The sequence below is a fragment of the Hippichthys cyanospilos genome, chromosome 13 (assembly GCF_059441005.1).
Source record: "Hippichthys cyanospilos isolate Australia breed blue-spotted pipefish chromosome 13, RoL_Hcya_1.0, whole genome shotgun sequence".
In the NCBI taxonomy this organism is placed as follows: domain Eukaryota; kingdom Metazoa; phylum Chordata; class Actinopteri; order Syngnathiformes; family Syngnathidae; genus Hippichthys; species Hippichthys cyanospilos.
Genome location: NC_142381.1, coordinates 7,937,974 through 7,952,605, shown reverse-complemented (window position 1 = coordinate 7,952,605; position 14,632 = coordinate 7,937,974). Strand labels below are relative to the sequence as shown.

General features: G+C 37.1%; 1 protein-coding gene across 2 annotated transcripts in view; it reads left to right on the top strand.

Annotated features, from left to right (window-relative positions):
* LOC148413684 (teneurin-3) overlaps nt 1-14,632 on the top strand; it is a 181,423-nt gene that overhangs the window by 14,128 nt on the left and 152,663 nt on the right. For both annotated transcript variants that reach the window (XM_088431015.1, XM_088431014.1), the window contains 2 exons: nt 3,904-4,287; nt 6,959-7,222. In XM_088431015.1, the coding sequence (XP_088287141.1) occupies nt 4,008-4,287; nt 6,959-7,222 (544 nt within the window). In that variant the 5' untranslated portion in view covers nt 3,904-4,007. The remainder of the gene's footprint in view (nt 1-3,903; nt 4,288-6,958; nt 7,223-14,632) is intronic.

The following is a 14,632-nucleotide window of genomic DNA, read 5'->3' as shown; positions in this document are numbered from 1 at the left end:
GGCTTCACGGGTGGCTGCCTGCCCCGATTCAAGTGCACGATCAAAGGCTCAAATGCAAGACGTAAGAGGAGGAGGATGGTGGATTTGTGTGTGTGTGTGTGAGCGTGTGTAAGGGGGGAGTAACCGGAAGACTAAAAAATAGAACACAGATTTTGCTAAAGAATTCATGATCCTACTTCCAAAAATCTTCAAACGTAATCAGATGTGCACATCACTTTTTACTCAGGCTCTTAAAATATTTGTGTCGATGCTCAGCGGGAAAAATGAAAGTTTTAAGTTTTTGTTTTTTTTAACAATCAAGCAAGAACCTCTTTTTTTTTTATTGTCTTACAAGTGTAGGTATACTTATGCATCTATGGCAGCCTTCAAGCAATTGTAAGAGACCTTCACTGCACACTTCTCCATTATATCTACTGTGTGTTTTAGGTAAAACTCATGTTAAGCCGTGGGTTGGTTTTATTATTATTATCACTATTGATTGTGAGGGTGTATGTGTGTGTGTGTGTGTGTGTGTGTGTGTATATATATATATATATATATATATATATATATATATATATATATATATATATATAATGTGTATGTATATATATGTATATATATATATATATATATATATATATATATATATATATATATATATATATAATGTGTATGTATATATATGTATATATATAAAATATGAAGGTTCTTTTTTGTTTTGTTTTTTCACCAAACTCGTCGTTGTTTTGCAATAGTATTATGTCTTTTGATGTATGCTTCTTAAAAATATCACTAAAATAACTTTCAGGTAACATCAAAAGTGTTCAAGTCCTCAAAATTTGGCTTTTATAAAATGGCAAAAATAGAGTTACAGTTGCCATTATAAAACATTAAATAGTTTTCAAAAATGTAATTAAAATATGAGAAGTATTTAACGTATCAGTCGAAATAAGCTTTTAGCTTGCTGTTATTATTTAAGATTCTTTGAGTCAAACAATTCAGCGGATGGTAATATAAAATGAACTAATCTCCCAGTTGCATAAAAAAAATAAGCTTTTAGGAAAATGACATTAATTTGCCTGCTTCTGACCAACATTTTTGTTTTCTGAAACTGCCAGCCAAAGAAAAAGAAGAAGAAAATTAAAGAAAAAAACAAAACAATGATTACAAATTTTTGCTTCGCAAAATGAGGTCAAACACATGTCAAAACAATTGAGTGTTCAATAAGATAAAAAATAAAAAATAAATGTTGAATAATTATATTATGAAGAATGGGACAATCTACTACTTTTTAGAAGAGAAAAACTAAAAATGAATATCCAGTAAAATAAAATACACATTTTCAAGTTTTTAGTGTGGCAAAAATGTATATACAATTAACATAAAAACAAAAACTGGGGTTACATTTTTTTGTGGGTGTAATCACTGCAATAGGAAAAAAAAGTACTTTTCAGCTTTTGAGTTTTTGAAAACAAACAGCATTTTGACTTTTGGAAAAAAAAATCCTATTTTTTCCCATCCCTTAAAGTTTTTTTTTTTTAATTATTATTTTTGGATTTTTTTTTCACAAACTGAAACATAATCATCTAGAAAAGAAAAATCCATGAGCGACTTCCATTCTAAATATCTAAAAATGAACAACAGCAAGCAATTGTGACAAAGTGGCTTGAGGTCACTGAGAAACAGCTGCGTTTTTGTCTCCTCGCATCACCATAGCAACGACGGTGATGCTCCATCTCCCTTCCAACTTGCTTTCGCAAAAAGTCTGCAAAGCTTTTCTTTTAAAGCCAAATGAGAATCTTATTTTGGGGGCCTGCGGACGTCCGAACAATAGTCTTCTCCCGAGAGCTTCCGTGACCTTTTTTGCAGCGAAGCAAAACTGGCGGGTAGCGTTCCCACACGGCTCGTACGTGTGAAGCAAGGCATGCTGGGAGTTCGTGTACTTTACACGCCTGGTCACTCAAGGGCTTCTTACAGGTTACGACGCAAATATAACTCTACTTAAGTGTGTGTGTGTGTGTGTGTGTGCGTGCGTAGCTTTATACAATCAAGGCTATACGGGGGCGATGTTCATTTCGGCTGCAGCTCGTGTCACTGCGGTTTTTCCGGCCGTCTCCCAGGGGCGTACGTCGCAGCTAGAGTGGACCGAGCTACCGCGGTGTCATTGGGAGGCGTCCATGCTTGAAGTGAAACCAAGTAGAGCTCATTTGAGGGAGGGGGGGTGCAAAGCGGGAGTCCACAGCCTGCTCTCATAGCGCAGCCAAGGGAGAAATGAAAGTGTGTGTGTAGTGTGAGTGTGTGTGAAGACGGTAATAAAACAGTCCTGACACACTCGGGCTTCGCATTCCAAGCAAGGTTTTTTTTTTTCTTTTTAACCCATGGATTAGTCACATTCTCATTCCCTTTAGTCCACTTCTTTCATCCAGTTCCCCTTTGAGCTTGGCTTGGCGATTTTATAAGGTTTTCGCAGTTTTTTTTTCAAAAATGTTTTTGTTGATGTAACGCGTGAACTCAATGAACGTTTTTTAGATACTACACTAAAATCATACAACGTTAACTAGTAAAAAGGTGTTTCAAGGGGAATGTTGACCATTATTTAAATTTGATTTTTAGAAGTTTTTTGAAAAAAAAATCTTAAAGATGATTTCTTTTTATAAATATAGATCAAATTTGTTTTCCAGAAATTGTAAAAATTGTGTCCTACTCATGATTTTTAATTTTCTTCTCATCACAACGCAGACATCATTTAAAATCTTAATTTGCCATAATTTTCTTTACCTTCAATTCATTTTTTGTGGGAGATTTTATGAAAATCCATGCAAATTTCATCCGGAAAGAAACATACATTTGTCATAAACAAGTTAGTTTGGTTTGTATTTTTTAGAGGAGGAGGGGAACAAGATTATTTTATTCTTTCATAACCAATAATAATAGTGACTAACACGCGCCTACGTATCTATGTAGCAATTATTTTTTTTCTTCAAAGCATAACATTTTGTGTTCTATTCGTTATAATGCCTTCAGGAAATACAAGTATATTCTAATGTCTTCCACTGCGTGATACATCTTTTTTTTAATTATCTTTTTTTTTTCCTTTCTACAATTTAAATTGACATTTATTGTTGAAGAATCTAGGCTATACTCAGACAGCCCTTGCAAAAAAATGACTCCCAGTTTTGCAAACTTAAGTGTTTTTAATCGTGACTTGTTTGTTTGTTTTTTTTTTTAAATAAAATAAAACAGCATCCATTCTGACAGAATTATTTTTAATTTGAAGTGACACTTTTCAGGACTTTATTTAACAAATTTGCCCCTTGTTTTTTATTAAAAAATAAATAAATTAATTTAGTGGGGGGAAATTTTCTAAAATAAAGTCAGAGTTAAATGATATTCAACTATTAAAAGGTTGTTATGGCAAAACTCAAAATTCATAATGTACACCTGCAGTCACGCATTCTGGTGTTAATGGATTCATGCTGAATGCTGCAAAAGAAAAGTAGTTTTAAGTTATTACTTGATTGGAACTAGTAGACCTGATAGATTAGGCAATACTTGAAAACGCGCACATTTGGGAGTTATGTTTTTGTTTTTGTTTTTTGTTTTGTTTTGGGGGAATGTCACACAATGATTTGTGATCTATAGGCCCCTGATCTAGCATCTATTATTTGGCTTAACATAAATTGCAACTTCATCTTTTAGCTGCAAAAACATATTCCTATATATGGGTGCATGTATTCCGGTGCATGTTAGTCACATGATATCTGTTGGACTTCATTTTCGGTGACCACAACGCACCCACTGCAGAGAACCAATTGGAAGGTTTTCAAGTCAAGCGAGGCCTCAAGGTTTACAGCTTTGTGTGACAATTAGAAGCGGATACGACTAACTCTAACTTATTGCTGCTTCCTGTCTTTCCGATAGGTGGACCGAATGAAGTGAGGAGGTGGGCCTGAGCGGGGACCGTCAGAAGGCAGGGGGACAAAAAGTTTGGAAAAACGGGCTCTAGGTGAAGGTATGCGGGCAGCATGGAACGGGTGAGGGAGCAGCGGCCGTTCTGCTCGCTCTCCAGGAGCCAGCGGGAGCACCGCGAGCGAGCCGGAGAACTGGAACGCGAGTGTCGTTACCCGTCAGAGCGCCAGGACCCCGCCCGTGACTCCACCGTGCCATCCTGCCGCGTACCCACCCAGAAGTCGTACAGCTCCAGCGAGACGCTCCAGGCCTTCGAGCATGACCCGGCGCGCATGCTCTTCGGGGGCCGGGTCAAGGAGACGGTGCGCCAGGAGAGTGCCGAGTACAGCAGGCCAGGTAAGAAGCTCACCGAGTCAATCCCTCACTCAAAACCTTCACCTTGAAATTGTAACCTCGGATTGGAAACCTCACTGTGTCCTTAAATTCTGACCCTGACTTGAAACTGAACTTTGAACTAGTATTTCTGATTTCATTCCCTAACCCATACTCCAAACCCTACCTTAAAACTTCTAACCTGACTTTGCAAACCTCATCCTTTCTTGAATCCTATTTTGAAACTCACATCAGTATTAAGACACTACTTAAAACTTTAACTTTACCTTTGAAACCCTACGTTTGAAACCCTACCCTGACTTAAATGCCAGCTTTCAAATTTGGATTTGAAATAGTCATTCTGGTTTGAACCCCTAATCTTAAAATCTGCTTTCTAATCTTTAAACCATTCAAACCACACAATATTGAGACGCTACGTAAAAACCCTAACTTTGTCCTTGAAATTTACCTGGCTATGAAACCTTGATCCGAGTTACATTGAATGCTTCAATGTCTTAAAATCTTTTAAGCCCTTCCTTGTTTTTAAAACCTCACACTGTCCCCAAAAACTTTTTTTTGAAACAGTAACCATGGCTTGAAACCTTCCTTCAAATCAGTGATTCTGTCTTGGAACCCAAATCTGTGCTTGAAATCTTTTTTGGAAACCCGACCCCTGGCTTGAGACCCAAACAGCGACTCAAAACCAAACTTCTGTTGTGGAACCCCCATACTAAAAACACTTTTATGAAACCTCAATCTTGTCACAAAACCACAACTTGAAACTGCAACCCTTACTTTTAAAAGAACTTGGAAACACTGAAACCTCATTAAGACTCTAACCTTTAACATCAACATTGCAAAAAAACAATGTACTCAAAAAAATGAATAAGCTCAAATTGAATTTAAAATATCGTCGGTATGGTATATGTGTCATGAGTGGATCCACCCAAAAATTCAGTCTAAGAATTTCAGTGTCTTTTTAGTGTTTTCAGGAAACCATACAAAACAAAAGATGCCCCCCCCCCCCCCCAGCGCCCTCCCCAACCACTTATAAGTCATTGCATATGAAATAACTGGGTAAAAAAAATTAAAATTTTAAAATTAATTATTATTATTATTATTATTATTATTATTATTATTATTAATATTATTATTAATATTAATATTATTATTATTATTTTAAACAGTCTGTCATTAAAAAAGAGTCAACCAGTCCATTTTATTTTGTGGCTCTCCCCCCCACAAGCTTGCATTTAGAAAGAAAATGATGTAATATTCTGGTACATATCCCACTGGTAAATGCTTTTTCGTGTGAAGTGGGCAAGTTATTTTTCTTTATTTTTTTTTCAACAAATCCAGCTGCCACCGACTATATGCCGTTTCAAAGAAAATGCCAGATTTCATGTGTTTTCATCTTTAGCTCGGCACATATGAGCTCACTTTACAAGTGTACGTGGTGACATTTAAATTCGCTCAGCCTGATTGCAGACGTTTTCATGTCCGCGAGGCTGGCCAGGAAAGAGTGTCCTTCATCAATCACGGAAAAAACGCTGTAAGATATGTGTAAATGTTTTCTTTTTTTGCATTGAAATAATTAAAATGCAGTGGAGATATTTGAAAATAATATGATGTGCTATGACTAGCAGAATGTGGCTCATTAATCCAGGTTTATTTTTGTTAGCTGGGTTCCGTAGAACTATTAACAAGTGCATGTTTGTGAACAAGTCTGTTGTCATGTGTGTTAAAGCTGGCTTTGTGGGAAGAAAGATATGAATGAAATAATAAATACGTTATTCAAAGTAAATGACAGCAAATAATACAGCTACATGAAAAAATGCAAACATTGTTATTGTTATTCCATGAAATAAGAATGATTAAAAAAATCAATAAATAAATTAGGTGCTCCAAATCTATTAGAATGGGTCATTTCAGGCATTGTATTATTCAATAAAGTAATATAAATAAACATCTACAAATAAAGTCAATAAAATGTATTTACATTTCAGTACATTTGTTAAAAAGAATAAATGAAATTGATGAATGCAAATCAATAATAAATACACTTAAATTAAATAACCATAAATACTGAATACATTTACATGGGCATTTGGGGGCTATCAGTTATTTTCCGTCCAACAACACAAATAACAAAACAATTAAAAAGAGTATTAAAATCTAATTGAATAAAATACATAATGAATCAAACATTCAGCAATTGTAACTTTCTTATGAGCGGCGACTGAAAATTTGCTTGTTTATGCGCCTTCTGGTGAAATGGAGTTTCATTGTGGTGGTAATTAACCTTTTGATCTTAAAATTTGTGATATGAAGGGCAATTAATTGCAATTTGTTTTGACCTCTACTGCGTGTGGAATAAGCAAGCGCTTTCATCAAGTTGTCAATGAAACTGTTGTTGTTGTTTTTCCCGTATGTGGGTGAGTAGCCTTGATTTTCCATGAGGTTAAAATATAAAACTGCAGCTTGAATATCTTAAAAAGCATTCAAGGTTTGGTGTTTTGCCAGTCTGTTGACTCGAACTTCCCCCGGTGTTGTCAAGGTTTTGATTTCACAACCCCTCCTCACTGCATCCGCCATTTTCCCCCCCTCACCTTCCACCACATTAGCGCGACCGTTTCTCGGTCGTTAGGCTTGTTTTTCGCTCGCTTTGTTAACTTTTATCACTTCCCTTTTACAGGGCAGACGTTCTCGCTGAGGCAGCTCGGCATTTGCGAGCCTCGCCGAGGCCTGGCCCTGTGCCCCGAGACGGGCCTGTCTCACCCCCTCGGCACCTATGCCCGGGGACCCGCCGTCCCCCCCGAGGGCCGAGAGCCCCAGTCCCCGGAGCGCAGCGTCGGCCTGTGGGGGAAGGGGGGCCGCAATTCGTGCCTCTCCAGTCGCTCGAACTCGGCGCTCACGCTCACCGACACGGAAATGGACAACAAATCGGACAACGAGATGGGTGAGTTGGATTTTCCATGCTTATCGGTGATGGCTGAGGCTGCAGTGGGCGGGGCTTTACATCTATTTTGAGGCTGATTGGTGGGAGAAAAGAGGTGGGAGACGTAACACGCGAGGTTGTCCTTCCAATGGCGTCACCTGGTTGTTTTCTCCTTATTAAGAAAAGGAGTAGGATAAAGTTCACCCTGCGGCGAGCGTGTAATCAAAGATGGCTTTGAGTTGGGCGGATTGGGAGGTGGAGGGTGCAAAGTGTTGTGCGGGTGAGTTGGCGCGCACAAGGCAACCGTGCTTGATGAGATGGTTTGAAGTGCAAATGCGATCGCGGTGGAAACCTGAGATGCTGCATTGGGGCAAATTGAGGATGATGCTGATGTATTTTTATTATTAATATTAATATTAATTCTCTTTGTTTATCCTCCGGCTTTCTCCTGCATTGCAACAATATGTGTTAGCTTCAAATAGTGTTGTCAAGTGATGAAATATTTCTAACTAATTTAAAGCAATTTTTTCCATTATTATTCATGCTTCATCACATTTTTAACAATTGCGTACTATGAAACTTGTAACATATTTTTGGAGTGAAATCTTGGAATTAATATACATTCAGCAAATAAAAATAGTGTTTCATATCAAAGAATAACTTTTGTTGACCCTTTAATTCATTTAATTAAGTCATTATTTTTCTGTAAAATCCAACTGTTGAAGAAGAAGAACTGTTGTATATATATATATATATATATATATATATATATATATATATATATATATATATATATATATATATGGGGAAAGAATGCTTAGCCTCCATGTACATTTGAAAGTTTATTTACCTTTAGGATATCAAGCAGCCAGCAATGTTAAGAATTGTATGATAGACACTCCGTGGGAGCTGTCGCCATTAAAGAAATGCTCTGTAATTATCTCACAGAGAAGATATGAAAGAATGGCATACAGTTAAAATAATTTGATGTGATTACATAGACTAAAATGTAAAAATGTGTCCAATGTTCTTTAGAGGAAAAAAAAGATGCATGTGACATTTGAGACAAGTCATTTCCTTAATGGAGGTATTTTTCATTTAGCGCGAGCGAGAGTGGTGTTGAAGACATATGGGAGTCGCAGAAAAAGCTTTTTACTTTTTGGGCCTCACACTAAGTTTTACCTCTAATTTTTCAAGGGCCATTATGTGTTTTGGATGTCTCTCTTCCATTAGTTACTTGGTTCAGTTTTGGTCAGTTCTTTTGTTTAAGTCACTGCCTCTTTTCCTAGGTAGACTGCTGCCACTCATTCTTTCTTCAGTTCTCGTGTTGGAGTTTGTTTACTTGCTCATTTGTTCTCTTACTTCATTTGTTAATTTGTTTGCATGCACATAATGTCTTTTTCACTCGTTTGGCACAAAAGTAAACTGGTCATGGAAAGAAAAATGTCCTCAAATCTACCCCACAGGTTTTTAGGCTCTTCTGAGATGTTTTTTGAGATGTCAAAATGAAAGTATTTCGTAAAAGTAGACTAGACTACCTTCCACCCCGTTTCTACTAGACATGTGACACCCAACTGGTAATGTCTGTCGGAAGTCGCATCACTAATATTCCTGATCTTTGGGATCATGACTGCGCAACATGAAGTAAAAAATATGTATTCAAAACAATACCTTGGAGGTTTTACAAACAAACCTTGGCATTAATTTCTCACCCTTAACACCCTCAAAGGGTTATTTTTCCATCATTGATGCATTTTGAAGAATTCCTTGTTTATTCTGTGTTCTAAGCACTGCCCTGAACAAGCACATTAACATGCGAGGGGCATTATGACGATAGAAGCCTCTTGTACCATCTCTTCACCGCCCCCGTACCGCCTGCGCAAGAGTAAATACACACCCACCTTATCAGAGCAATATTTCACATATTTACTTTGGTTTTCATTCTGGGGTTGGGAAGGAGAATTTCGAAGTGGAGTGATAGGGTTTGCCAAGTAAACAGCTATTTTTTTAATTAGTTCCAAAGTTTTAATGTAGAAAATGTCCAAGCGGCAAAAATGTGTGTTTGGAAGCCCATAGCCGAACAACCAACATTTGTAGTAAATAATTCACCCACGAGCAAAACTCTTGTTATGAGTACAGTAGTAGTTTTGTTGATTTAATGGGAGCAACAACGGTTACTGCGTGTGCTCTCTTGCCAAGTCTTTTGCTTTGTTGGCAACTCCTGTTTATTTCAATGTCAGGAAAACACCTGTTTTTTTTTTTTCTTCATTCACTTCTGATCTTACTGATCGCTACAATGTTTTTGTTGTTGTTTTTTTTTTTTCAGCGTGATGGTTGGCTTTACAATGATGTAATGAAGAGGAGATGGCAAGTGAACAAGCTTCCTGGTTAGAAATCTAGCCACAAAAAAACAACAACAAAAAAAACCCTCATATTCCATAGAAATTGGATTGTGTCATTAATATGCATATAAATTTGGAAAGCTTAAAATACCATGATGTAGGCCCTTCAAATGCGTTGCAAATATTTGCTGGTGAAAATTTGCTCTGTCCCAATTTTTAATTTTGAAAGTCCAGTAACCCGAACCATATACTATTCCACACACTCAGTTTTTGATTTGTCATAGTTTGCTGTTTCTCATTTGTTTGTTAGTTCAATTGTTCATTTGTTTCTCATTCATTAGTAGAAGTGTGCCCCTTGATTAAATTACTCACACATTCATTAGTTGACTTGATCAGTCGGTTTCACTCATTCATTAATTTTGTGGTGTGGAGAACAGCCAAGTGTTTATAATGTGTTTTACAGTACGCAAGATACTGCAGAGTACAAACACTTTTTATTCATAACATTGCAAGCTATTGCGATCATTGTTCTTTTTATTCTTTTCAGAAAAGAATGACATAATGCTTCTTATTGATGAAACACATCAGACTTCAGAGTCAGGATTGCCATCCTGTTCTATGTTTTGCCGAGCTGGGAAAATCACATAGTTGTACGGATTTGTCATTAAATATGCAGTGCCAATCTGAGCAATGTTACCAAAATGTTCCATGCTGCACAAACGATTAGTTTGGTGTTTGTTCTTACAGCTGCAGAACATGATGACACTATTCTGCAAAAAGAACACATTTCTCCTCAACAATCACTTGAACCCTCTAGTCATTTTTCCAACGTCGAGATTGTAAACGGATGAAATGTGATCTGAAAAAAAAAAATGTCCATTGTGCTGGACGGCACTTGTCTTTTGACTTTGACTATTTAATGAAGCAGCTCAGAGAAATGAGCCATTCAAACAAGGCTTCCATCAAGCCAATCTGCATGCGGCAGCTTACGCAAGGGGCCGTTCAGGCCCGTTTAGTCATAAATGAAGTCTATATTTCATTGGCATTCACGCTCATCTCCTGACAACTACAGTGCAGAATGGTTGCACAACTGGCATTCTTTCCACCCAAAAAAACACTTAATAAAATTTGTACTCTGTTTTACCTGTAATAAAGATGGCAAACTCATTCATTAATTATTAAATATTAATTATAATTTGGGACCAATTAAAATGTAATAATGTGCAGCACAACCATTTATTTAAAGAAACCCCCTGGTGATTTATAATAACTAAAGCAGAGCATGAAAGTGCCTATTTTATGAGTAGTGAAATTTTATAGGAAAAAAGGCATAGTTAAAAAAAAGGCTTATAATTATAGTAATAATTTTCTTGCTTTTTAGAAACATAAAAACACCTTTTTGGTTAATATGGAGAAATGTATGAAAAAAACAAGTTTTAATTAAAAAAAAAACTTTGCATAATAATAGTTGAAAAAACACATCAACACATCAAGACCTGACGTGGACAACTCTGAATTTATGGCATTTTTCCTTAAAAAAAAAGACATTACACATCAGTATGTTTGTGGAGCTGACACATCAGTATGTTTGTGGAGCTGTCTAAATTATGACCATGGGGGGGGGGGGGATTTCATGATTTTGTTATTAAAGTTTGTACAGCTAGGCTACTTGTCCCTCAGCAGAGAATGATGAGCATAAAGTGAAAGTTGCATTTTTCCCACAGAACGATTTTTCAAAAGCAATGAATGCACCAAAAGTCCATTTCCACATCATTATTGTTGGAAAGGTGAAAGATCAATGGAAATATTGATGCTGCCTACCTTTACTTTTTTCTTTTTCCAACAAAATGACTCACAAAACTGACAAGTTGCTGATGATTTTTCAAGTTTCAAGGCCTCGCGTGGTGTTGCCATCCTGTGCTATTCATTCTTTTCAAAAGAAAAACCCAAAGAGAATTGCCGAATAAGGTAGAAAGAAATGTAATTGACATTTGACACCTCCGACAGCAAATGGCCCTTCAAATTGTCACCTACATAACCAAGCAAGTACATTCTGCCCTGCATGTCACAAGCTAATGCTTTTAGCTAATGCTAATCTGCGCAGGTCTGCGCACCTTTTGACATGAGATGACAGCTGAGCCGTCACAGTCGTGAAGGTTCTGTGTTTTTACACAATAGTGTGCAAATGACCATAGTCTTTTTTAACCACTGTGGGAGATAGTCAGCTGTGCCATAGGAAATTATTCAGATGGTTAGGTCAGGTTAGCTTAGCCTTCTTCATATTTCTTGATTATCTCCAGCTTCGTTTCCATATAAATCATCTTCTTACTTCTCTCTTTAACATCACTAGCAATCTTGGGGACCATGGCTCACCCATTTAAGTTTGAATTAAGCAGTAAAATGTAAATTAAATAGTTTCTTCACTCAGACGCGATCCATTCCGTAGCATGCCTCCATTTTGACAGTGACGCCGACCAATAGCAGACCAGTATCTTAGGGAGTCGTGACACAGACCAATAGCAGAGTGACGCATTGCAGCGCAGGCAGTTTGACGGGACCAGAAAATAAGAGCAATCACCTAAAAACGCTGAAGATGGAGACAAAACAAAACCCAAATATAACCCCTTGGGTCATGACAGTTGTTTTTGTCGTAAAGCGGCAAAAATACCGTATAGAGGGGATGAAAAAACGTCGCAGATCACGCCGTAATAAGAAAAAAACTGTGAGGCAGGGATGTCGTAGGCCGGGGTCCACTGTACATTGTAGTGACTGGCTATATGAGGAGAGACTTTGAAGTGTGTGTCGAGTTAGCAGTGATGTTTTAACCTTCCTGAAGCACCTACCATGTGACTAATTCAGGAAGTGCTTTGACGGTGTGGCGGTTGGACTGTGTACCATTTGAACTGCTGCATGTGCAAGTTTGATTATAAATGACGGGAATGACTTTAACAAACAGTATTTGTGTCGAATGAAGAATCACCAAGTGGGATAACTTTGTGTTTATTTCTTTTATCACAACACCAGTCTGACATCACAGTAACTACAGTGTGCTTGCAATACTTTTCATATCAGCTTCATGTGCTCTTCTACTCACTCTGTCATAAAAGCAGAAAAAAAATGCAACTAACGTAGTGTCCCTTCGTGAGAATGAAATATTTTACGACAATTATATATATATCTATGACAAAGCAGGAAAAAAACATACAACACAGATATGTACAAAATGAAACTTTTGGGACACATTAAACATACTACTCCTCAAAGCAAACAGCACGATGAAGAGCACACAGGTCAACATGAATCTTAAAAAGTGCTGCAAAATGTTTTGAAGTCCCCCACACAGCTTGTTGTTGTTTTGGAGAAGATCCACTGCAGCTGGGGTCACCACCCTTTTTGAAACCGAGAGCTACTTCTTTGCTACTGTGTAATACGAAGGGCTACCAGTTTATGCGAAGACCCTGATCATGTTATTGATTTGTCACAATAATTAGGAAAGAGCTGTAGTAAATATGTAAATCAACTGTAATATGTAATGTATGTCATACATGCATAATCGGTAGTATAATTCCTAGGAAATCGTTCTATCACTTGTAAATTATTTGCAGAACAGGTCTCCAGGCTACTTATGTGATACTCATTGCAGTATTAGGCAAAAATACATAATTTTCCTAATTTATTGGCACTGACTCTCACTTACCTTTCTACACCAGCATTATCTGTTCAATAGCCTCACTCAAACCAATTTGGAAAAGCCTTTCTTCGAGTTAAGCCAATGAAACATGTCAATGTTTTAATTGTCCGTATTAATTCACTGGGACTAATCCAAAATAACACAAGCAGATTGCTATTTCTTAGTTTTAACTGTAATCCTTTCATTTGTTTTATTAAAAGGAATTAGATTGCATTACACTTTAGTGAACTCTTGATGTCAGTTACGGTGACGGAGATGTTTGATTTTTAGATTGTTCGTGATTTATTGATTGATTTATTTTAAGTGTGCCTTGGCACACAAAACGTTAAAAAACACTGTCCTAAATCACTGACTGAGAAACTTTGAGACTGTTACCTTTGTAGAAATGTGTAAGTACACACTTTGTCCATACTGTATCGTGGAAGTCTGAGGTTTGTGGTAACTGTCAAAGATAGTGTTGAACTGAATGCTTAGAGAACAGTAATAATCATGAACAGAATGAGCACATTCAAGAGCTACTGTCAGCCAAAAATCAGGGACGCATGCTTGTCAATGTAACATGCCGCTCTACTTGGCACACACTACAATACTCAGTTTTCTATTCATTTTCATGGTTGCAATTTTTTGTTGAATTTTATTTATAGTGGGTTTTTAAAATATTTTTCAACATGTTTACAATAAATGTGTTCAAAGGACATTTTTTCTCTATATTTAAGCTTTTTAAAATATCCCCGGTGTGTCTGAAAAGTATCCTCAGCCATGAGTGGGCTTTGCTGTATTTGTATACACGCTATTAACAATTTAAATGCCCCTTCTACATTTTGATGTTTGAAGGGGTTGCATCATTGAAAAGCGACTGTGTCGAGAGCAATGATGCTGTTTAATAATATAATCTCCTGCCTCCGCTTGGTTCCATATGAAAGAGGCGTCCAAACCACATTTTGAGCGATTTGAATAAACAAAGTTGTGAAAAAAGTCATGTCATTTCCATTAAATTGACCACAAGTGGTAAATACATGATGAGATATTAAACCAACCCTATGCGTTTCAGCAGTCAAAGATTTGCATGAATTACTTTATAGTTCACATAACAAGAGTTGAAATATGCTTTGTGTCAAGTTACTGTACAGCGTGTTGGCTAAAGGTTTAGTCCCGGGTGCTACGCGGCGACAGAGTTATAACTGTACAAAACCTGTCACCTCCCGAGTCCCGCATACACCTCGGCCTCCATGCATTTTTAATGCACTAATATTCCATTACGCCGCTTGTGGTGCCTGTGTTGTGATATAAATGTTAATCTGGTGGACCTTTTAGTTTGTGAATACTTCAGAATCAATATTGCACCCCCTCATAAAACATGTACAAGTGCACAAAACAGAAACACCGCTACCACTCGCT